The sequence below is a fragment of the Schistocerca cancellata genome, chromosome 9, assembly GCF_023864275.1.
Source record: "Schistocerca cancellata isolate TAMUIC-IGC-003103 chromosome 9, iqSchCanc2.1, whole genome shotgun sequence".
NCBI classification, from domain to species: domain Eukaryota; kingdom Metazoa; phylum Arthropoda; class Insecta; order Orthoptera; family Acrididae; genus Schistocerca; species Schistocerca cancellata.
Window position 1 is genome coordinate 244,531,669 of NC_064634.1, and position 26,441 is coordinate 244,558,109.

At 46.2% G+C, this 26,441-nt stretch overlaps 1 protein-coding gene across 1 annotated transcript in view; it reads right to left on the bottom strand.

Annotated features, from left to right (window-relative positions):
• The window catches only part of LOC126101315 (Krueppel-like factor 8), a 35,431-nt gene extending 11,846 nt beyond the window's left edge, over positions 1 to 23,585 (bottom strand). Inside the window, exons 1-2 of the mRNA XM_049911990.1 lie at positions 23,563 to 23,585; positions 17,916 to 18,058 (exon numbers count right to left, since the gene is read on the bottom strand). Of these exons, the coding sequence (XP_049767947.1) occupies positions 17,916 to 18,058; positions 23,563 to 23,585 (166 nt within the window). The remainder of the gene's footprint in view (positions 1 to 17,915; positions 18,059 to 23,562) is intronic.
• Positions 23,586 to 26,441: the final 2,856 nt, after the last annotated feature.

The window sequence follows — 26,441 nt, forward strand, 5'->3', positions numbered from 1 at the left end:
CTAGTGTATCTCTGACAAACACTGTGTACGCTAGAACATAAGCAGAGAGGAAGAAAAAAAGGATCTGACTATGCCTGTCCACACGTTGAATGACAATCTGTATTGATGGCTTTCCAAAGCTGTATGGTAGGATTTCTCCAGGGCCCAATCATGACTGTTGCGACTATTTAGCATTCCATATCTTGTAAAACAAGCTTAACCAGTGAAAATAAAATAATCAGAAAGAGAAGATCGGCTGTAAACAACAGGAGTAACCACTAGCTGAACAGGACACGAGGTCCGAAGTCAGCAGTTCAAGCTTTCAGTTTCTGTGGTTGTATGTGTGTAGCTGCTTTTCACGTAATACTGGCCACATAGTACGCTGTAACGTATCTATTTCACGTGCAGCTGATCGTGTGCTGATTGCAAGCGCCTCATCAACTCAAGCAAGCACTGCATCTTGTAAGTCGGGAATCCGTGGAGTTCGCCGTCCTCGTCCTCGGTCATTGTACTGTGTTACCAATTGCCCTGCTTCAGTTAATCGTTGAAACACTCTTGGAAGCATGGTATGAGTCGGACGTGTTCTATACGGATATTTGGTCCAGTACAACGTTTCCGCTTCTCTGCCAGTTCCACTTGTTAACCCATTCTCGAAAATCTGTCTGCAAGTTCCAACGTCAGGTACAGCTCCATGTGGTTAGAGCTGATCGACGTTAGTACTTCAACTTGTGAACACGGACTTCAACCTACTACAGTACAGACATTGTACATCAGGACTGCTCAATGCCAGTACTCAGCAAGCCATCTGCATTGGGTTAGTTGAATTATTCTCCCATCTCTACACCTACGTGCTCATCTGGATTGTATACACTAGAATCTTAGGAACAACAGTACAATTATTCCATTGTCGGAGGTAGCAGAATAATTTTCGGTTATAGCTTTCGACTAGGTCGCTTCCGCGCCAGGGCCCCTTACATAAACCTGACACATTTACCCTTTTCTATCGACCCAGAAAGCTTGTCACGTAATCACGGAGTCTGCATAAAGATAAAGGTCGAAAGTGACCGAAGGCAAAGTGGCACGAACGCCAACCTAAGGAAGAAGACAGCAGTAGTGTGGGGGAAATGTGGCATAAAGTCACATCAACAATTAAATTCTGTAACATCTGTTTGCCAAAATAATATGTACATCTACCCAATATGGTTATGAGATATTTTTTTAAACCACAACAGCCTGAGTTACTGAGAATCTTAAAATGAGTGGTGGTTAATGGGAATTTATACCATTTCCTACACTACCTTGTAAAACGAGGTGGAAGAGAGAAAGAGGCCGTTTTTATCCTTCAATACAGAACTCAACCGCGAAGTCATAATCAAATCCAGTCGGACTGTTACAGGCAGCGAAGATGTTATTTCATCCTTACACTCAACAAGCTACCGTTAGATATTCCTGAAGTCTTGAAAGACGCCATTACTCCAGATGAGAGTTATGTCTGTGCTACTCAATCGACATAATTATATGAAACCGTTTCATAGTCCATACGAATTACCATTCCCGTTCGTTGTGTTCCTAGAAGCTACGATCTGACAACAGAATACACGAAAAAGGTGGCACATATTCAGGAAGTGCGGGTTTCGAGCCTCATGTTGTTAGCCTTATTACGCTTAACGGTACAAGCAGTCACAGCTCTTGGAAAAAATTTCTATCACAGAAAGTCTCGTATGAAATTTAAGAAAATCTCAATAATCCTTCATTAGACACAACGGTGTGTTCGTTCTCCTCTTACGAAATGGAGGAAGAAACAATAACATTTCCACTGTATTGATGATTATATATGTTGGCAGTAATTAAATTATACATAGACAACGTTCAGAAGCTTTAGTTTTGAAGAAAGTCTAGTACGCTCATAGGCTGACTAACGTAACTCTGGTCTGAGCACTTTGCAATTTCGGTAAAGTTCTTAGGAAAGTTCTTGGGAACGTGTGTTCAGGCGTTAGAACGAAATGTCAAGAGTCAGTCACGTGCGCAATCTTAAGAGCACTCGTGGAAGTTGCTGAAACTGTCACGACAAGGCGGGTGGCCTGCCGAGTTGGTAGCGACCAGAGGAGGGTCCTGCTGGGACGCAGCTCGCGGCCTTGGTAGAGGCGGCGCAAGGTGGCGCGCGGCCTGCGGTGCCATTACCGTATTTGCATGCGCGCGGCCGCGGCCACAGACACGGCCATTACCGTAAATCAGGAGCGCCGATTGGCGGCTCGCGATGCCATCGCCGCCAACACTCGCCAGCCAGCGCGTCCTTCTCGTCTGCTCCTTTCCCTCACTTCTATTTTAGCCCACACTTTTGCAATTCCGAGAGTAGAACTTGTACCGGAGGCGCATTAGCAGATAGTGCAGTCTTCTAGTATTAGCTACATCTTAGGTACACCTGTCTACAGATATACTCCGCAAACCACTTTACGGTATGTGGGAGAGAGTACTTCGTGTACAGCTATCATTTCCCCCAATTCCTTTTCCTGTAGCGAATGATGCGCGGAATAATTGACTGTTGATAAACTTCCTGTCAGTTCGAATCTCTCTAAATTTTACCTCTATGGTCTTCTTATTAGACGTATGTGCGAGGAAGCAATATGCGCTGAGGTGAAAAGCGATATGCACACATACATATAGCGGTAGTATCGCGTATACAGGGTATAAAAGGGCAGTGCATTGGTGGAGCGTCATTTGTACTCAGCTGATTCATGTGAAAAGACTTCCGGCGTGATTATGGCCGCATTACGGGAATGATAAGACTTCGAACACGGAAAGGTAGGTAGTGCTAGATGCAGGGGACAATCCATATCGAGAATCGTTAGGCAATTCAATATACCGAGATCCACAGTGTCAAGAGTGTGCCAAGAACATCACATTTCAGCATGACCACTCACCCCAGACAACGCAGCAGTTGATGACCCTCACTTAACAACTGAGAGCAAAGGCGTGTGCGGAGAGTTGTCAGTGCTAAGAGACAGGCAACAATGCGTGAAATAACAGCAGAAATCAATGTGGGACGTACAACGAACTTATTCATCAGGACAGTACGGCGAAATGTGACGGTAAAGGGCCATCACAGCAGACGACCGAAGCGAGTACCTTTGCTAACTGCACGACATCGCCTGCATAACCTATCCTGGGCGCGTGACCATCCCGGTTGAACACTAGACGATTTAAAACCGTGGTCTGATCAGATGAGTCCCGATTTCAGTTGGGAAGAGGTGATGCGAGGATTGGAATGCGGCCACGGGTCCAAGTTGTCAACAAGGCACTGTGCAAGCTGGTGTTGGCTCCATAATGGTGTGCGGTGTGTTTACATGGAATGAATTGAGTCTTCTGGTACAACTGGACCGATCATTGACTGGAAATGGTTATTTAAAGCTACTTGGAGACAGTTTGCAGTCATTCGTGGACGTCATGTTCCCACACAACGATGCAATTTTTATGGATGACAATGCTCCATTTCAGCTGGCCACAGTTGTTCGCAATTGGTTTAGAGAACATTCTGCACAATTCGCGTGAATGATATGACCATACATATCGCCTGATATGAACCCCATCGTACATCTATGGGACATAATCGAGTGGTCAGTTCGTGCACGAAATCCGGCGCCGGCAACACTTTTGCATTGATGGACAGCTATAGAGGCAGCATGGCTGAATATTTCTGCAGCGGACTTCCAAAGACTTGTCGAGTCCTTGCCACGTCAAGTCGCTGCATTACGTTGGGCGAAAGGAGGTCCGACACGATATTACGAGGTATCCCATGACTTTTGTCACCTCACTGTACCGGTTGACTCTTCTAGGAACGTACGGTCGCAGAACGTTGAAAGTAAATTTGTCTCTGAGGTCTGCTACTGAAATTGGATGAGAATCGCGCGACCCTTTCGCGCTTACCAAAGGAACCCGTGACCCGTCACTTGCTGCTCGTGTTTGGATCTTCTCTACTAGTGTACGTAATCCTCTACTTGCGTATGTACTATGCTAGCACATATCACAGGTATCCATGCAGATGCTCGAGCCTTTCGAATTTCGCAATCGTACAAATGGGAATCGCTAAAATAGCTAAGTTACATTTAATCAGCCGAGAGGTCGCTTCTAATATATTTTCTCCGTGCATATTAAATATGATTACTTTCGGTTATGTTGTTCAGAGCCGGCCGGTGTGGCCGAGCGGTTCTAGGCGCTACAGTCTGGAACCGCGCGACCGCTACGGTCACAGATTCGAATCCTGCCTCGATCATGGATGTGTGTGATGTCCTTAGGCTAGTTAGGTTTAAGTAGTTCTAAGTTCTAGGGGACTGATGACCTCAGATGTTAAGTCCCATAGTGCTCAGAGCCATTTGTTGTTCAGAAACGCTTTATCTGGCGTAGGTTTCCTATTTCCTTTAACTGCTTGTCTTTCCAGTTCTTGAGCTTCGCTCGTCCCCTTGCTGTGGTCTGGCGGTTAGCGTCGTAGCCTCTACATGTTGGGTTTCCATTTTCGAGATGGTTGAGAATTCTTTTCGCTATGGCATTGGGCGTTCGTGTTATCCTCACTATTTCATTTCATCTACACCGACGGGCATGTCGCCGAAGTGGCGTCAAAAAAAGTCTTGCACCAGGCAGCCGAAGGATCCCCGGACAGAGTCTCCTCGCCAATAATGCCATACTATGATACGTTACATTTCAGTTCAGTTCTGCGTAGATTTCCTTCTGTTTTTCCCCAAGTTTGGTAAAGTAATTATACTTGTGTGCCAGAATTCCGACCAAGAAAGTACGTTGTTATGAACCGAGAAGTTAGAGAAGACCGAAGCAACAATGCAAGATTACGGTGGCGGTTAAAGGGTTGACAAGATGTTGGTGTCCACTTCTTTAGGGAAGAGACATAAACTCAGTTTGTGAAGGACAAGGAAACGTGACTGTTATGGTCTTTTCCTTTCGCCACTCTGATACAGTAACTGTTGGTTAACGTTGAATACCTATTTCAAGAAGCTTGGTCCAGGATTTAAAGCCCGCCGCTCTCGGATGCGTTTCCACGGTATTAATTACCACGCCGACCTCATTTAATAGTCTGTGTGTGATAGAATGTCGTGGGAAGAATCTCGTAACTGTATTTCAAAAGTCACAAAAGGAATAAATGAAAGGCGAAGCATAAGGCAAATGATTCAATAATGGAAATGTGTCACTCGATATCATCGTAATTTGGAACGAGCACCCCTCGAAATTATCACTGGACTCCTCGCTGGTGACACTTAGGAAGACTATTACACGGTCGTAAATACGTCTTCGCGTTCCCATTACAACGGCGTCGTAAATCTCGTCAAGATGAAGAGGAACGTACGACCCATAAACACGGCAGAAAAAAAATACGATAAATAAGAGGCAAAGAAAGGGCAATTCTGAACTGTCAGAAGAGACAGACTCGGACAGGTGTCGGGAGCAGCTGTGGAAAGGTGGTTGGCCGCGCATTTGGGGTGGGCCGCCGGTCGGAAGGAATTATGTGCTCGGTACGCCTAGGAGTCACCGTGGGTAAGGTGCGCGGGTGGGGAATAAATCACGCTGCCTCCCCTCCCCACTCCCCAAAAGAGAAGAGCGGTATGTGGGCGAAGCGAAAAGGAACGAAAGCCGGGGAAAAGGCACGGCGCTGCCGCCGGATGGCGGCCGGGGTCCCGCCCGGCTGCGGCTATCTGCGCCCATTTATCTGCGCGCGCGCCACAACTTACATCTATGACAGCGGCGGACCCACATAAATAGCGGCGACAACGCGGCCGCGAGCCGTCCCCGCGGGTAGGACTGCGCTCTGCCTACCTGGCGACGCGGCCGCGGCAGGCCACAGCAGAAGCAGGGGACGCGACGGCTCAATCCGCTCCGCGCACAGCCTCCGTTCCTCATCGCCGGGACCGCGCATTCTGACCTGTCGGCGGGACGGCCAAACTAATGCCTCCTACGTCTCGTCCCCCCACTCTTCGGCCGTGCCCTTTCGTAGGCGTTACCCACATTTCTGAGGTGAACGACACTGCATGTGCTTTCCCTTTGAAAACTGCAATTGTGCTTCAGTTCTATATGCCATCTACCGCTCCAAAGGCCGTCACAGACTGTGTAGTCCTGTTTATCTTGACCCCCCTATGTAATTTATTGTCTAGAACAAAATAAAAAAAATTATCACGCAAATGATGTTCAAATACCAGGAGAACATTAACAAACATGACTGAATGATAAATGTTATTGCAATTAGTAAATAAACAACAAAACATTATTACAATTAATGTAGTCATTCCCATTTTCAAGAAGAGACACAGGATATACGCACATGATTATACACCGAGGTGACGAAAGTCTTGGGATACCTCCTAATATCGTGTCGCACCTCCTTCTGCTCGGCATAGAGCAGCAACTGGAGATGGTATGGACTCTACAAGCCGTTGGAAGCCCCTGCAGAAATACTTAGCCATGCTGCATCTAAAGATTTTTTTTTTTTTTTTTTTGGTTGGGTTTAAGGGCGCTCAACTGCTGTGGTCATTAGCGCCCAGTCACTGTTGTTAAAGCACATGGAATCTGGTAAAACTCAAGGGGATGGAGGGGACACAAGAAGGACCTGACAAAGATGCAGACAAAAGAAGTAAAAAGATTAAATGTCTTTTGACAAGCCAGTTAAAGTTATAAAACGCAGAATACGAGCAGCTGCTCGAGCGTCATCAGCTAAAACATCCGGTAAAGTAGATGGCAGGGACAGGACAACACGAAATTGACTAAAACGGGGACACGACAATAAAACATGGCGCACTGTTAATGCCTGACCACAAGGGCACTGCGGGGCTGGGTCACCGGAGAGCAGGTAGCGGTGGCTAAACCGGCAATGCCCAATCCGCAACCTGGTCAGAAGGACCTCCTCGCGCCGAGATGGTCGGGAGGATGTTGTCCAAGCAGTTGGTAGCGGTTTCACTGCCCGGAGCTTGTTTCCTTGGAGGGATGACCAAGCATCCCACCACAACGACACAAGCCTCTTACAGACATCCCCACGAACGTCGGATGACGGGACACAATGGGAGGCTGGCCGAGGCAGGAGGACTGCAGCCTTGGCCGCAGCATCTGCAGCCTCATTCCCAGGCACTCCCACATGTCCGGGAACCCACAGAAAGCTGACAGAACCACCGTTATCAGCGAAATAATGGAGGGACTGCTGTATCCGTTGAATCAAGGGATGGACCGGATAGGGAGCTCCAAGGCTCTGAAGAGCACTGAGTGAGTCAGAGCAGAGTACATATGATGAATGGTGGTGGCGGCGGGCATACTGAACGGCCTGATGGAGAGCAAAAAGCTCGGCCGTAAAGCTGGAACATTGGTCGAGGAGCCGGTATTTAAATGTGGTGGCCCCGACGACAAAGGCACAGCCGACACCATCGTCAGTTTTGGAGCCATCGGTGTAAATAAAGGTGTGACCGGCAAGTCGAGCACGAAGTTCGGCAAACCGTGAGCAATACATTGCAGCCGGAGTACCATCTTTCGGGAGTGAGCTGAGGTCGAGATAAATATGAACCGGAGCCTGGAGCCAAGGTGGTGTCGGGCTCTCACCCTCTCTGAAGGTGGTAGGGAGGGCAAAATCCAATTGTCGAAGCAGGCGGCGGAAGCGGACTCCGGGGGGCAGCAGGGCAGACACATACAACCCATACTGACGGTCGAGAGAATCGGCGAAGAAGGACTTGTAAGAGGGGTGGTCGGGCATAGACGACAGCCGGCAGGCATACCGACACAGCAGTACGTCGCGCCGGTAGGTCAACGGTAACTCGGCAGCTTCAGCATAAAGACTCTCGACAGGACTAGTGTAGAAGGCTCCGGTCGCAAGACGTATCCCCCGATGGTGGATGGAGTTGAGCCGGCGTAAGAGGGACGGCCGAGCGGACGAGTAGACGAAGCTCCCATAATCCAGCTTCGATCGGACTATGGACCGATACAAGCGAAGCAGGACAGTGCGATCCGCTCCCCAAGATGAACCGCTAAGAACTCTGAGGACATTAAGGGAACGTGTACAACGGGCCGCCAAATAAGAGACATGTGGAGACCAACACAGTTTCCTGTCCAACGTGAGCCCTAGAAACTTAGTTGTGTCCACGAATGGGAGAACAATGGGACCGAGATATAAGGATGGCGGAAGGAACGCTTTATATCGCCAAAAGTTGATACAAACCGTCTTTTCTTCAGAGAACCGGAAGCCATTTGCCACGCTCCATGCATCTAAAGATGACCGTAATTGCGTAAATGTTGCCGGTGCAGGATTTTCTATACGAACTGACCTCTCGGTTATGTGCCATAAATGTTCGATGAGATTCATGTCGGGCCATCTTGGTGGCCGAACCATTCGCCCTATTGTCGAGCAGGTTCTTCAAACCAATCCCGAACAACCGTGCCCCAGCGACAAGGTGCATCATCATCCATAAAAATTCGATCAAAATGGTCTCCAAGTGGCCGAACATATCCATCTGCAGCCAACAATCTGTTCATTTGGACTAGAGGACCCAGTCTATACCATTTAAACACAGCCCACATTATTATGCAGCCACCAACAGCTTGCACAGTGTCTTGTTGACAACTTGGGTCCATGGCTTGTCTGTTAGCAATGAAAACCGTAGGCAAACGTCGCTTCTCTCGGTCGTTAAATGACGGGCGTCGGCCACTGCATTGTCCGTGGTGAGAGGTGATGGCTGAAATTTGATATTCACGGCACGCTCTGGACAATGTGAATCGCAGAGTAATGAATTCTCTAACGATTTCCGACATGAAATGTCCCATGCGTCTAACTCCTACTACCATTCCGAGTTCAAAGTCTTAATTCCCATCGTGCGGCCAAAATCACGTCGGAAACCTTTTCACACGAGTCACCCGAGTACAAATGACATCTCTGCCAGTTACACCTTACGTACGCGAATGTGCATATCGCTATCTCATGACCTTCTTCACCTCAAGTGTACGCCTATCTCGTTAACAGCAATCTGTTGTAGAATTGTTGAACATATTTTATGATCAAGAATTATGACGTTTTTGAGATCGAAAATATGCTCTATAAAAGTCACCCCAGATTCCGTAAAGAGGGGTGTTATAAAACTCAGCTCGCTCTGTTCCTCATGACATGCACAGCGTCGCAGACAATGGGGCTGAGGTTGATGTCACGTTCCTTGACTTCCAGGAAGGCTGTTGAAACCATCCCGCACTGACGCTTAGTGAAAAAAATAATACGAGCTTACCGAGTATAGTACAGATTTGCAGCTGGATTCTAGACTTCCCTGCAGAAAGAACTCAGTATGTTTCTCTCAACGGAACAAAATCGAGAGATGTAAAGGTAATTTCCGGTGTACCCCAAGGAAGTGTGATACGACCGTTACTGTTTACGATTATATAAACGATCGAGTGGAAAGTGTCGGAAACTTTTTAATTCTGTTCGCGGACGATGTGGTTGTTTATAAGAAACTAGCAATGCCAGAAGTCAGTATTTGCAGAACGACCTGCAAAGGACTGACAAATGGTCGAGGCTCTGGCTGTTAACCCTGACGTAAATAAATGTAAAAACTGCGAATACACAGGAAAAGAAATCCATTACTGTATAACTGCACTACTGATGACAAATTGTGGGAGACCGTATCTACCGTAATATACCTAGAAGTAACTACCCTGCGCGACACTGAATGAAATGACCTCTAAGGTAAGCGGTAGGAAAACAGATCAGAATGAGCAGAGGTTTTTTCGTTTAGTATCCAAACAAGAAAATAAATTTTTATGCATATAAGCGTGATATTCTGTTATTTACTTATTCGACACCACAGAATCACACGTATAAGAGCCTATTCCCATTCAAAAATTTTACATAAAGTTACTGAAATTTTAACTTGTGTGAAGCTGCAACTGCATGAGACTGGTGTGAATAGTTCCGATGAGTCCAACCCTGTAACAATTGTGCCCCCCCCCCCCCCTCTCTTCCATCATACGCAGGGTGTTCGGGGAGGAAAGGTCAATATTTTACACTGTGACAGTATAAGTAATTCTGAACAAACAATGTTATATGAACATGGTCCACAAATGCTTCGTTAGGGAGGTATGGGTATTGAAAGAAACTTTAATTCTGGAAAATTGATGTGCACAACGTGAACGTATACGCAATACAACTGGACCGTAACGTGATTTTCTTGAAAACAATGTTACAGAGAAGTATAGTTATGTTACACATTTTTACGTAATGTTTACTTACTTTGCATTTAGTACATAATACATTACAACATGCATGTTACATGTATTCAGTTGAAAAAGACGTACCACGTCTTTTACACACGGCTTTCACACTTATCGCACAGATGTTGTACAGTTCACAAAACACGTTCGAATATCCCACCATGAACGTCAATGCACTTTTGCGCTCTAGCGATAACATGTTGTGTTTCTTGTTCAATTGCCTGTGGTTGGTTCCTAATCAATTCAGCATCGTCCGTGATGCGGTGAAGCAGTTCATCTCGTGCATTTACCTTCACTTTGTGCACCACTGACTTCATCCAACCCCATAAACAGAAATCTAAAAGTGTAAGGTCAGGTGATCTTGGAGGCCAGTTAACAGCACCGACACGGCCAATCCATCGATTGTGATAGGTGAAGTTGAGATGGTCCCTGATACGTAAGGTAACTTGTGGAGGGGCACCGTCATGTTGAAAGTACATTAGAGTTCGCTTGGCTAAAGGAACGTCTTCCAACAGTTCCACAAATGAATTTTCTCAAACAAATGAATTTTCCAAAAATGCAGGTACCTCTCTCCCGTCAATCGCTTATTGGTAATAAATGGACCTATCAAAAGGTTACCGATCATGTAGCACCAAACATTTATGGCAAAACGAACTTGGAAATTGCTATCCACTGAAGCGTGTATATTTTCCTGTGACCATCGGTGATTATTGCGTTTGTTGTTTATTCCATGTCGTGAAAACTGGGCTTCGTCAGTGAATAGTATGTATGGAAACAAATGACTATTCACAATTACCCAGTGACAGAATTGAAGTCGTTGGGCATTGTCCCAACGTGGAGATTTTAGACACGCTGTATGTCAACTGGATACAGGTTTTCCGCATGTAATGTTTCCCATACACGTGTCTGTGGAACATTCATACGCAGGCACATTCTTCGTATGCTCGTACTGGGACTTCGCTCAACACTTGCGGTAATTTCTCCCTGTTCTTGCTAAGTTTGTTGACGTGCACGCTCGGGCGAAAAATATCTACTTGGAAGAGAGCCTGTTGCACGCATAAGTGATAAAAGCCTTGGTAAACACTCTGCAATCAGGAAATCGCCGAGTCGGAAGCGCCTACCGGCCGCGGTGGTCTAGCGGTTCAGGCGCTCAGTCCGGAACCGCGCGACTGCTACGGTCGCAGGTTCGAATCCTGCCTCGGGCATGGATGTGTGTGATGTCCTTAGGTTAGTTAGGTTTAAGTAGTTCTAAGTTCTAGGGGACTGATGACCACAGAAGTTAAGTCCCATAGTGCTCAGAGCCATTTGAACCATTTGAAGCGCCTGTGGTATTCTTCCCTTGCAGCGATATCACTACCGTCGCAGAAGCCATAAACATACACCATATCTGCGTATTCCTAATTACTGTAGACGTGTGGCATTGTTAGCAGCGCTTGTACAAATACAGTTAACACCATACACTACACAGCTAACCGATCCGTCGCCGGTACACTAAATAACGCGGCTTATACGGCACAACTGGGCAAACAACGGGTGATTGTACTACGTACGTCGCATGACCAAATACGTGGTAGGCTGCACAGCGTAAGCATGGCACGTACCCGTGCACTGTTTGTGAGAAAATTACGTTACGGTCCAGTTGTATTACAACTAGTTCCAATCCCCAGTTCTGAGCAAGGTTTTTTGGAGGTTTCCTTTGATTATTATCAACGAATTCTGGAATGGGAAATCTCCTCCCACAGTTTCCCAATTGTCAATAAAGCACACTGTACAACAAAAAGATCCTCACACTTGAGCAGTAAACTGAAATGTAGGTTCCTGCCTGGCTAAAAAGGAGACCATTGACAGCTAGCACGACATGTCGGTCATTTATTTCCAAAACTTGGTCGATACCAACTTCGAGTAACTCTTCTGTTAGTAACAGAGATAACGCCTCTTTATAAGCCGTGAAGCTGTTGTCTACGCTCATGTGATCTTATTACAGTGAGCATCCAACGAGTCACCATCTAACTGGGCGGTTTCAAGAAGTTCTTGGTACTGGCGCATACCTAGCAGTTGCTCCAGGAACGGTGAAATGCCGAGACACAAATCTTCATCAAGAGAATTAGACACAGCCGAGATGGAGATAGGTAATATCAGGAAGAAACCTCGGGGAAACGAACGGCGCGAGGCCTGGCCATTAATTGGGCCCGCAGGAGGCAGCGCGGGACATTAAACAGCGAGGGCCCGCTCGTTCGTCATGGCGGACGCTGGCGACGACACACAGCAGGAATTCCGGCGATAAACATCAGCTCAGTATTTCCTCTTTACGGAGAGCGGCGGGGCATCGGAAGCTCTGGCATCCGCGTTACCAAACAATCGCTCGCCTCGTCGGAGATGACGAGGCAGCCGCAAGGCCGCGCTCTTGCGCTCGTCTCGGACACCTGCTGCCTCGGTCGTAAGTCGCTTCGGACGAGGCGCACGTGCGTCTTTATCTCGGACAGGCGGAACATAAAAGGCCTCACGACCTGAAGCAGCTTGCTTTCAAACGTTTCTCTCATCCAATTGCTTGCCAACAGTTGAAAGACTACCGGCGCACTCGAAGAAACCTCTGGCAAAGCAACGACCTCTCGGAATGCAGTGGTCCAGTAAAGCAAAACTATGTAGACTCTTGCAGGCGACTACTTACGGTTCGACAATAAGATATAGCAAGAGCCTTACATGTTTATCAACCCCGCAGATGATCAGAGTCTGTGCATGTCACTCTGGTTCCATCCAAATTCTGAACAAAAGCGCCAAGCAGCTGAAGGGAGTTTCGGTCTGTCACGTTTGTCCCCAATAGTCTTTAAATACATAAGACTTTTTTTTTGCAACGTTGTTGCAAGATTATGCCGATGACTGTGCAGGAGCTCACTCTCTCACTATGTTTTAAGATTCTTACACGAACTGGTCCTTTTTTTTTCGTCCACGTGACGCGGTGCTACACAGTCCAGGATGTCTCAAAGAGTATCGATGATTGGTGTTTTAGGGCGCACAACAGCGAGGTTATCAGCACCCGAAGAGTATCGAGGCTGATGTCTACGGACAGGGGGACAGTATGAACTTCCCTCACCGATTTGATTTATACCGACAGGGCGTGTAATACACGACTACGACTTTCAACATAGAGGGTGACAAATATTGAAGTATATGAAAAAAACGTAAATTAGTTACAAACTACGGCATGCACACACTTTATTCAACATGTAAAAGTCATTGCAGATATTCGGATTTAGGTTATGACATGTTCAATATGCCTGTCATCATTGGCGATGATAAAGCGCAGGCGGATAGCGAAATTCTGCTTGACCCGCTAAAGTGTCGGAACATTGATGCTGTTAATGACCTCCTGAATGGCTGTTCTCATCTCAGCAATGGTTTTGGGGTTCTGCACAACATGTCTTTAATACAGCTCCACAAAAGCGAGTCGTATGTGTTCAGATCCGGAGAATACTGTGGCCAATCGAGGACCATGCCAGTCGTTTCTGGGTACCCCCGAACCAGAATGCGGTCCCCAAAGTTCTCCTCCAGGACATCAAACACTCTCCTGCTTCGATGTGGTCGACCTCAGTCTTGCATTGAATCACTTCTTGTCGAAATTAGGGTCACTTTGGATAACAGTGATGAAATCATCTTCCAAAACCTTCACGTACCGTTCTGTGGTCACCGTGTCAAGAAGGTATATCGCACTGACTATTCCGTGACTTGCACATCACACAGCCACCAGTTGGGAGTGATGAGACTTTTCGATCGCGAAATGTGGATTCTCAGTCCCCCAAAAGCGCCAACTTCCTTATTGACAAACCCGTCCAAATGAAAGTGGGCTTCGTTGCTAAACCAACCATACAGCGCATACTAATTCCCATCACGGCTGGTGGCCAACCGTGCAATTTGAACATCATAACGCGAACTGTTCAGAAGTTATGACGATTACATTTCATATAGTTCAATAAATGTCACCCTGTACATAAGCAGGATGACCAAACTGTCACCCGTTTTCGAGAAAATCATGTTTGAAAATTATAGGCGTTCTCACATACTTATACGATCGCTTTGTTGTCCATCCATTCGCCCGTGCGTCTGTCCGACCGACCGCCTCTTTGTCTGTCTGTCAGACTGTAAACAAGCCTTTTTCTCAGGGGCGGGTGGAAGTATCAAGTTAAATTTTATGTCACATACTAAGGTCCAATAGCTATACAAAAATTTAAGCTTGTAAGTCACTGCAAGCAAGCAGTAAAGGAAACAAAAGAAAAATTCGGAGTAAGAATTAAAATCTATGGAGAAGAAATAAAAACTTTGAGGTTCGCCCAGGACAATGTAATTCTGTCAGAGACAGCAAAGGACCTGGAGTCCGCAGCTCGTGGTCGTGCGGTAGCGTTCTCGCTTCCCGCGCCCGGGTTCCCGGGTTCCCGGGTTCTATTCCCGGCGGGGTCAGGGATTATCTCTGCCTCGTGATGACTGGGTGTTGTGTGATGTAGTTAGGTTAGTTAGGTTTAAGTAGTTCTAGGTTCTAGGGGACTGATGACCATAGATGTTAAGTCCCATAGTGCTCAGAGCCATTTGAACCAAAGGACCTGGAAAAGAAGCTGAACGAAATGGACAGTGTCTTGAAAGGAGGATATAAGATAAACATCAACAAAAGCAAAACGAGGATAATGGAATGTAGTCGAATTAATACGGGTGATGCTGCGGGAATTAGATTAGGAAATGAGATGCTCAAAGTAGTAAATGAGTTTTGCTATTTGGGGAGCAAAATAACTGATGATGGTCGAAGTAGAGAGGATATAAAATGTAGACTGGCAATGGCAAGGAAAGCGTTTCTGAAGAAGAGAAATTTGTTAACATCGAGTGTAGGTTTAAGTGTCGTGAAGTCGTTTCTGAAAGTATTTGCATGGAGTGTATCCATGTATGGAAGTAAATCGTTGACGATAAATAGTTTAGACAAGAAGAAAATAGAAGGTTTCGAAATGTGGTGCTCCAGAAAAATGCAGAAGATCAGATGTGTAGATCACATAACTAATGAGGAGGTATTGAATAGAATTGGAGAGAAGAGAAATTTATGGCACAACTTGACTAGAAGAAGGGATCTGTTGGTAGGGCATATTCTGAGGCATCCAGGGATCACCAATTTAGTACTGGAGGGCAGCGCGGAGGGTAAAAATCGTAGAGGGAGACCAAGAGATGAATACACTAAACAGATTCAGAAGGATGTATGTTGCAGTAGGTACTGGGAGATGCAGAAGCTTTCATGGAGGGCTGCATCAAATCAGTCTCTGGACTGAAGACCACAACAACAACAAAAAGTCACTGCAATTAAAAGACATGTCCATTTACGACACATATTTTTGATACCCGCACTCTTACTCGTCAAAACTTATAGGGTTCTTAACGTTGCCCCACAATCATTAAATTCGCAAGGAAGCATGGTTTCACAGCACAAGAAAGGAAAAAAATTGGAAAACTGTTACAGTGTAATTACATCATATAAAATACCATTGTTGGCATTGTAAGTTACACTGCAATCATTATCTGTCAAAATCATAACAGGAAACTATTACTGGATGCAAACAAAAAAATGTAAGTTATAGTCATGTTTAAGTAAGTAAATAAAAAATATTTTACTAAAATCTTCTCGCTATACATATATAAAGTGAAATATCCTGATCGCTTTCTTTTGTATGTCCAGACTAGTATGAGGAACTACTGAACAGATGTTGGTACGGTCTTGGAATTCCCGGTACCGATACCTTGCCAGTATCGATATCGATGACATGCGAAAATCGTCGAGATTCTCAATTCCCTGGATGCATAATTAAGCTTATACGGAACCCCAAGCGCATGAATGACCGGACAAACTGGTTAGGTGAGAGACAGATTAATCTAAGAAAGTAGAAATGAACGCGAATGAATATTACTTCTGCAGTATAAGCAGACTCTAGGCACACAGAGTAACGGGAGTGGCTGTTTCGATAAAAGCTGGAAGATGGTGTCGTATCTACATTATTACTCTCCAACTCATGACTGAGTATCTGGCACAGGGTTTACTAAAACACCTTCAAGCTAGTTCCCTACCGTTCCATTCTATAACAGCGCGCGCGGAAAGACCAACACCTAAATCTTCCCGCGAGAAGTCCAATTTCTCTAATTTTATTATAATGATCATTTCTCTTTGTGTAGGTGGGAGAGAACGACATATTTTCACACTCTGTGGAGGAAGTTGGTGGCTGAAATTTCATGAGAAGATGCTACCGCAACGAAATAGACCTTTGTTTTAAAGATTGGTACTCCATCATACACGTGGCGCTTTCGCCCCTGCTTTGCGATAGTACAAAACTAGCTGCCCTTACTTCAACTTTTCGATGTCGTCCGTCAATCCTTACCTGATGCGGATTCCACGCCGCACAGGAATGTTCCAGAAGAGGGCGGACAGGCGTAGTGAAGGGGTGGCTCTGAGCACTATGGGACTTAACTTCTGAGGTCATCAGTCCCCTAGAACTTAGAACTACTTAAACCTAACTAACCTGAGGACAGCACACACATCCATGCCAGAGGCAGGATTCGAACCTACGACTGTAGCGGTCGCGCGGTTCCAAACGTAGCGCCTAGAACCGCTCGGTCTCTTTAGCAGACCTCTTGCATTTTCTGTGTGTTCTGCCAATAAATCGCGGTCGTTGATTTGCTTTGTCCACAATATTATCTACGTAACTGTAACCCATAAGTATTTAGTTGAATTTACGGCCTTCAGATATGTGTGTTTGTTCCGTAATCGAAATTTAATGCATTCCTCTCAGTACTCATGTGGACGACTTCACACTTTTCATTATTCAGAGCTATTTGCCACTTTTCGCACCATACAGGTATCTTGTCTAAATAGTTATCCAATTTGTTTTGATTACCTGATGACTGTATAAGACGTTAAACGACAGCATCATCTGCAAACAATCAAAGAGGGCTGCTCAGATAGTCTCCTAAATCTTTTATGTAGATCAGGGACAGCAGAGGGTTTGGGGAACGACGGATATCACTTCTGTATCAGTCCATGATTTTCCGTCGAGTAATACGTACTGTGACCTTTCTGACAGGAAATCACGAATCCAGTCGCACAACTGAGGCGATACTCCACAGGAACGCAATTTGATTAGAAGTCGCTTGTGGAGGACGGTGTCAAAAAGCCTCCTGGAAATCTAAAATTATGGACCCAGTGACCATACTAATAAATTTAAACCATTTCAAACTCAATTACGTATAACATTTCCGTGATATGAACTCTGTGTGTTCCGCCTGCTTTCGTTTACGAGGACGCAGACATACTGAACGTAGTGTCATCTGCTAGCTGACACGTTTGAGTATTCGGTCGGTAGCGAACAGGGCCATTCGATTTCCATCGATACCGCTACTCAAGTGTGCAAAGGATTGGTGCATGAAACATGAAGGGAGATTAGTGTTCAAAGTCTCGTCTACAATGAGGTCACTGAAGACTGGGCAGACCAGTGAAGGATGGGGAAGGAAATCGACTGTGCCCTTTGAAAGGAGTTATCCCTGCATTTGGCTTAAGATATATAACGAAATCACGGAAAACCTACATCTCGTTGGTCGGAAAGGGATTTTAAGCGTTGTCCTCCCGAATGATAGTCCCGCCACCACGCTCGGCATTAGCGCTTGAAAGTGAGGGAGAAGAAGTGGTGTGGTACCTGTATGCGTGCGCTTGTGCGCCTTGAGGTGAGAGCTCTTGGTGTAGACTTTGTCGCAGCCGGCGACGTCGCAGCGGTGGACCTTGCGGCGGCGGAGGCTGTCGCCGTAGTCTCCGGAGGCGATGGAGGCGGCTGCGGCGGCGGCCGGCGTCTGCTGCAGCGCGGGCGGCGACCCGGAGGCGGCGCGCCCGTTGTGCTGCCGCGATGCCGCCGACGCGGGGGACGGCGACGGCGCCGACGAGGCGGCGATGCGCGGCGGCAGGTGGAACGCCAGCGACGACTCCTTCAGCCGCTGCGGCGCCGGGGGCGGAGGCGGGGGCGGCTGCTGCGGCCGCGGCAGCGCCGTCGTCGTCGCCGCCGACGCCACGGCGCCGTTCGCCACGCCCGCAGACTCGCTGCCGCGTGGAGGTGACGCGTCTGGAACGCAAGCAGAGTCCCTGCTCAGACGTCTGTTCTGTTCTGTTGTTACCAGTGAACAACCATATTCTTTAACGAATCGAACTCTCACGTACAAGACGGCTTCAAACATCTGATCATCTTACGAATGAGTTAATGCGTTACATATTTGACGTTACGTATGGAAGAAACATCAAGTTTAGAAAAGTTACATGTTTAAAGTTTCTTGTAAATCGCGAAGTGCTCTCAGTATCAAACACTGGATACTCGTATAGTCTGGTTAATCTGCGCTCCATTTTCAGGGACAGCTAGTTTCTCATGCGACTCACTGTTTATTACGTCGTATATCCTGAACTGTGTGTCGTAAAATGACATACTTTTGCAGGTGCAGTCAAAGGTACATGTGGATACTATCTATAAAATGTCTTGCAAATAGAACCGGTGAAAAATAGTCAGACCTCGCTAATCCGTCCTCTACGGGACTGCGTGCATGGTCGAAACGCAAAAAGGTCGGATTTTCAGAGGAACACTTCCGTTGACCCACAACATCACAATACAGTACAGTACAAATTTCATATTCACCTGGAGTGGTGGGTGGGTGTGATTAGCGTTTAACGTCCCGTCGACAACGGGGTCATTAGAGACGGAGCGCAAGCTCGGGTTACGGAAGGATGTGGAAGGAAATCAGCCGTGCCCTTTCAAAGGAACCATCTCGGCATTTGCCTGAAACGATTTAGGGAAATCACGGAAAACCTAAATCAGGATGGCCGGAGACGGGATTGAACCGTCGTCCTCCCGAATGCGAGTCCAGTGTGCTAACCACTGCGCCACCTCGCTCGGTATATTCACCTGGAAATACGGTCTAAAATATTGTTCCACGTTAAAATAGTGACAAAACGAACACATGCACACACTAAGTAATCTTACACGGAAGTGTAACGTACAGTAGCGCACGTACTTTAAACACGTCTGTACCGTGCAGGAAAACAATTTTAACTCCGTCCGAACAGGCCTCGAAACGCACGACGGTACCGACCGACCGCCCGCCCGCCCGCCGCATCATCCTCAGACGATAGGCGTTACTAAATGCTGATTGGACGGGCATGTGGTCAGCACACCGCTCTCCCGGCCGTTGTCAGTTTTCGTGACCGGAGCCGCTACTTCTCAGTCAAGCAGCTCCTCAATTGGCGTCACAAGGACTGAGTGCACCCCACTTGGCAACAGCGTCCGACAGTCGGACTGTCACCCTTCCAAGTACTAGCCAAATCCGACAGCTCGTAACTTCCGTGATCTGACGGGAACTTGTGTCACCACTGCGCCAAAGCCGCTGGCAAAATATATTGTTGCTGTGAGTGAAAGTTTAACGTCTGTACATACGTTATTACAGTACTTCACTGACACGCAGCTGATTTACGCTCAACTGTTTAAAACATGAGAAATCACATGGTAAAAAAAGGTTCAGTTCTTAAGCAGGACGAAAAATATCTGTAATGTTCTTTTGCTTAGCAGACGACAACGTTGATTTTGCCGCTATTTTCCGCCACTTCCTGATTTCCAGACTATTGGGGTGGACCTAGAGCTTCGTTCGATGTACTGATGGGATATGCCAGACGCATTTTTAGCATCTGCATGTGATACTCGAACCGCAGATTCATTGTGTTCTTTGCTGTCATCATCTTTCTCGTTCTCATCAGATGTTCGAGTTGCAGCGCAAATGAGTTGGTCGTCAATTACTTGTGCTTCTGTTGTGCAGCGAGCATCAGCTGTACTGATCTACTCACTTACGTCACTTATCTCAACGTCCGCTTTAAAGACAACGTCACGTGTTTACGTTTATATGGTGCCAGAACTTAGCTTTACAAACTTTAATGTGTAAGAAGAACACTGTCACTAATTTATAAAAAATGTCTGAGCAATAAAAAGTTAGAAACTAGTTATTTCATACAAAAAATTTTAGAACTATCTCACCTAGCAACGGTCTACCGTCTACTGATCCACATCTCAGACGATGAGCCATAGACAGCTCCTGCTGCCTCTGGATCACGGGGTCCCGCGTTCGATTCCCGGACGGGTTGGGGATTTTCTCTGTCTGGGGACTGGGTATTTGTGCTGTCCTCATCATTTCATCATCAAATGGTTTAAATTGCTCTGAGCACTATGGGACTTAACATCTGAGGTCGTCAGTCCCCTAGAACTTAGAACTACTTAAACCTAACTAACCTAAGGACATCACACACATCCATGCCCGAGGCAGGATTCGAACCTGCGACCGTAGCAGTCGCGTGGTTCCGGACTGAAGCACATAGAACCGCTCGGCCACCGCGGCCGGCTCATCATCATCGTATGTGAATGTGACTAGATTGGATTGTGAAAAGAAAATGGACTGTGTAAAAATTGGGACTTTGCACGGGCGCTGATGACCGCGCAGTTGAGCGCCCCATAAATCAAACATCGTCACCATCACCATCTACAGCTCCAATCCAGACTGTAACAGCGACCTGTGTAGGTAAAAAAACACCGGAAACACGTAACGTTGTCTTTAAAGCGGACGTTGAGATAAGTGACGTACGTGAGTAGATCAGTACAGCTTGATGCTCACTGCACAACAGAAGGAGAATTAACTGAAGACCATCTCATTTACGCTGTAACTCGAACAACTGATGAGAACGAGAAAGATGATTAGTATGTTCAATGTTCTTGATAAAATAATGTCTTCATTGTTTCGTTTACTCCTGTTAATCTTGTAACTGAGTCACTGATGGGGAGTTTACCTCGTCAAGTTAGTAACTGTGATATAATTTCTCAAATTTAAAATCGTTCTTTAGCCCTGGGTAGCACGTTTGGTTACGATTCTACCGTCTTTTCTCTTGTTTTTTATGACAGAAGATCACAAACAGAAAGAAACACCAACTTTGGGAAAACTTCTAGCCTCTGTTTCATTCTGAGAAAAATTGTCCTGACTATGGAATTTGTTTTAACATGTACGAACGAGACATTTTTATGGGCAGTCATAACCCATTAGAATTTAAAGAAAAAATGAAGCATCAGACTTATAGCCATCAGTGGTTTATACAGACACATTACAGTGTGAATGAATGTTGTCACAGTGATAGTGATAGTGCTACAGGAGTATTGTGAATTGAAAGTACTGGTAAGAGTATAACTGTTGTGCTATTCAAGGCACTGGTGGGCTCCTCTTGTAAAGATATTGTAGTGTACGCTGTACACATTGGCTAGTAAGTGATGCTGTGCATTCCGGAAACACTGAAAAGAAAAGTCCACTGCTATTACTCTGCATTACTCTGAGACATTATCTTCTTCTGGGCTGCATCGTAGTTCATTTCTTTCCACTCCGCCACATAAATATCCCAAATACGAGACAACATCAAAAAAATGGCTGTGAGCACTATGGGACTTAACTTCTGAGGTCATCAGTCCCCTAGAACTTAGAAATACTTAAACCTAACTAACCTAAGGACATCACACATCCATGCCCGAGGCAGGATTCGAACCTGCGATCGTAGCGGTCGTACGGATCCAGACTGTAGCGCCTAGAACCGCTCGGCCACCCGGCTGGCAGACATCATCACGCGTGATACTACTGATATGGGCCTAATAGACGGGAATGGAAATGGAAAGAACTGTAACAATGGCAAGATGCTTTCCATTTCATCAGACGCACACGGACTGATCACCTGGAAGTATAACTCGCCACAGTAAATTATTTCATCGGCGGTAGCGAGAAGTACGTTACTCACGGGAGTACGAATTCGTGTAGCGACGTTGTACTCTCACGTAATGGATGCTGCACTCTGGTACCTCGCGGACATCTTCGCGCAACAGGCCTGATGATTTGTTATAAATGTCGTGAAATTTTCTGATGTTGGAAGTAAAATACGAGTGACAATGTCGAGGGAGAAGGCAGCGGAATACGCATGCAACATTCCAAAATTTTGTAAGGTCTGTGGTTGGCAAAAAAGGGAAGGAACTATACAATCTCGAGATATCCGAGATTTAGTCATCGCCGCTAAAGTGGAAATGTTTGGTCTCGAATAAACAATGAACTGACGACATAGAAAAACTACTATTAGGCATTATGTTAAGCGTGAACATTAAAACTGAATTAACTATGCGAACAAATCCATAGCAATTTTTGGACTGGATTTCAAATTTAGCAGTGATTCTTCTCTGACAGCAGCGCGTGTCGGAGAATATCGACACGTACGCTGTTGCTATCTCCCTCCCTCATTGTCGGTCAAAAAACGTGACTGCGCTATCTTCTGGCAAACGGCAAGGGTGCTTTTGGCAAGTAATACAAACGTAACTTACACGGATTGCTTGTCGACTGATAGTTTGTGCTACGTCTTCTTAAAAAATGTGTGTGAAATCTTATGGGACTTAACTGCTAAGGTCATCAGTCCCTAAGCTTACACACTACTTAACCTAAAGTATCCTAAGGACAAACACAAACACCCATACCCGAGGGAGGAGGACTCGAACCTACGCCGGGACTAGCCGCACAATCCATGACTGCAGCTCCTCTGACGCTCGGCTAATCCCGCGCGGCTACGTCCTCTTAGTTGCGTGGCATGTCCTCATAGTTATTGCACAATAAATCGTTAACTACATCGTCTTTTTACTTGCGTGACATGTCCTCGTAGTTACTGCACAATAAATCATTAACTACGGCCGCGCGGGATTAGCCGAGCGGTCTGAAGCGCTGCAGTCGTGGATTGTGCGGCTGGTCCCGGCGGAGGTTCCAGTCCTCCCTCGGGCATGGTTGTGTGTGTTTGTCCTTTGGATAATTTAGGTTAAGTAGTGTGTAAGGTTAGGGACTGACGACTTTAGCAGTTAAATAAGTCCCATAAGACTTCACACACACATTAACTACGTCGTCGCAAAGCCTGAATTCTAACTCAAAACAGCAAATTAACAAGAAAATTTTGTGAAGCCCCTAAAGGTCCACTCATTCTGTCAACTATGTGGTCGAGCAGCGAATCAATCGAACGGAATAGGGCTAAGCTTCATCTCAGTTACTAGAGGCGTACCTCAGACGAGCAGATAAACTTCAGAACGATCGTCATCTGCGAGAACACACGCGTATCATTATCGTGTGGACGAGGCCACATGGCTTATGGAGAAGAATGCGACGTGGCAGTGAAAGGCGAGCACGAACTATCGGTTGGCACTCTCCAGCAGCAACAGCAGCATTAACAACAAGAAGTCATTATCGGAGGGGCGGAGTACTTACAGTGTGGCTTCGGCGGCGAGCATAGCGAATTCTAAATCTGCAGGACTATCGATAGCGCAGGCGTTCCGAGCGCCACTGGGCCGGGCTGAGATCGATAGCGCGGAGGCACACGTATAAATAATGGCCATGGGCACCGGGTGGAGGGGCTGTGTGTGTGTGTGTGTGTGTGTGTGTGTGTGTGTGTGTGTGTGTGTGTTGGAGCGCGCTCTAACGAGAGAGAGAGAGAGAGAGAGAGAACGGAGGTGCTCCTAGCACTGGCTCTGCCTCTGCAGACTCATGATTCATAAGTGCGACTAGCGGCAAGCGTTTCAAGTTATGTACGGCGCTCCACATTTTGCGGCAAGTCGCGCGCCTGCTTCTTATCCGGCCGTGAAATTGTACCTGGCAACGCAAACTGCTATGAAATAGCTGAATATTTCTCCGACGACACTTTAGCCTCTGCAGCAAGTTGTACGCTACGCATCCTCCACCGGTATCTACATCTTTAATCTGACGTAATATATTCAGTGACAAGGAAAGTTTGCTGCACTACTACATAAGCTACGAATACAAATGTATGCCACTGAGAGTCGTTGTAGCGTCCTGAAAATTGTTAATTTTATCTTTTTACCCTTCATGAATGTCGTTGAAGGCGAGGTCAGTGGGCAACTGTTCAGTTCCAACAATGCTAGAAGATAGAAAGCCGAAACCGTGTCAAGAAAACTTGTCACTCGACATTCGGAATGCCCAAGCCGGTACGACAGGAGAGCGCTGTCCTGTGCAGTGTAATTTCACTGCGATTCAAGAACGAGTCCCATCACTGTATCACTATGAAGGAATGAAAAGAGGTGCGTATTAAGCAAACAGCACAGAAGGTTCGCTAAAACAAGTGCATTAAAACTATTACAAATGGCGCGTTCTTCATAAAACCAAGAACGATCTGAAAACTTAACCAGCTACTATCTAAATCAGAATTGGAAGTTCAAGCATTACTTTCGTGGACGGAGGGCTCGGGTATCAATAATCTTATTTCACTCAATCATTGGGGCAGTTACGCATAAGAGTCTATAAATTCAACCCGTTCAAGTTCTGCGCGATTCTGACGATGAAATCAGTTCTACGATGAGCTGAGCCCCTTGGGGGAAACACCGAGCGAGGTGGCGCAGTGGTTAGCACACTGGACTCGCATTCGGGAGGACGACGGTTCAATCCCGTCTCCGGCCATCCTGATTTAGGTTTTCCGTGATTTCCCTAAATCGTTTCAGGCAAATGCCGGGATGGTTCCTTTGAAAGGGCACGGCCGATTTCCTTCCCAATCCTTCCCTATCCCGAGCTTGCGCTCCGTCTCTAATGACCTCGTTGTCGACGGGACGTTAAACACTAACCACCACCACCACCACCACCACCACCCTTGGGGGAAAGATGGAACAGTAAGTAAAGTTTCTCCCAGTTCATTTTACTTTCCTCCCCGAAGAAGGAAGAAAGACGCACTGGATTTACTGCAAAAGAAGAAGTCAAAAAATGCAACTTTCACTGTGGCACACGAAGTGTATGCCGGACATGAGACCCTTATAAATGTAGTGATCACTGACATTATTTTGCAATAGTTTCTCTGTTATATAGCATGCTACTGCCAATTTCTCCAGTTCCGCGAATTTTGCATAAGTAATGTGCTTGGAGTAGATTTACAATTGTCCAGGTTTCCTTTAGGCTTTAGAACAGAATGAAGGACTCAAGAAAAATCTGGAAGAAGACGACTATTTTTGTACTAGCATCGTCTAGGAAAGAAAGGTCGAATCTGTGTGTCGAAGCTTTCCGTAGAGAGAGCGCTAAGACCTTCTCAATTTCAGCTTGGTTACTGGTTCGCCAATACCGCCGTTGCGTTTAGGAGTCACCTTCATATATCGAATGCCACGCTCTTGTCTTGTTCAGTCCGAAGACTGGTTTGATGCAGCTCTCCATACTACTATGTACGCGCAGGCCTCTTCACCTCTGCCTAACTACTGCAACCCACATGTACGTGAACCAGCTCCCAGCACTCAAGCATTCGTCTCCTTCTACAATCTGCCCCCCCCCCCCTCCCACACACACACACCCACTTCCCTCAACTGAAAAATTTTGATTCACTGACGCCTCAGGATATCTTTCTTTCAGTCGTGTTATGATAAGTTTTTCTCTCCAATTACATTCCACACCTCTTAATTAGTTATACGCTCCATTCGTCTAATTTTCAGTAGCACCACATTTAAAAAGCTTCTGCTCCCTTCTCAACACATTCCACTTACGTGCAAAGCTACACACTACACAAAACGTTCAGAGAACATTTCCTCATATTTACATTTATTTTCGAATAGGGTAATTTTCCCTTTTTCAGAAAACTCTTTTCGTGCTGTTGCCAATCTTTGTTTTATATATCCTCTCTACTTCAGCCATCAGCAATCATTTTGCTGTGTAAATAGCAGAGTTAATCTACTACTTTCACTGTCTCTTTTACCTAATATAATCCCCGCTACGACTACATTCCACATGTCATTTAAATCTTACAAGAAAAGTGAACTGTTAAACGCTAAAAATCTTAGAGATAAGCGAACCAGTAAGCCTCAGTGTATCTCCACTAGAGGGGGCAGGGAAGTTCCTGACGATAGAAGGGTCAAATGCAAATTTTCTGGACCGCTTCGCTAAAGACTCAATTTCGCATGTGACGCTCGCTGGACGGATAGTGGAGAACTTGGTATTGTCAGAGCGTTACCTAGTGATATATACGGCGCCGGCGAATTCAGCAGGAACAGATAGGACAGTCTGGAGTTTATTGTAGAGAAGTTGGCATTCGCATGGCGCACGCTGTGCCAGCGCTTCGCGCATACCCAAGCAGCGGATTCCTGCTGTCAGCTGCCCGACGC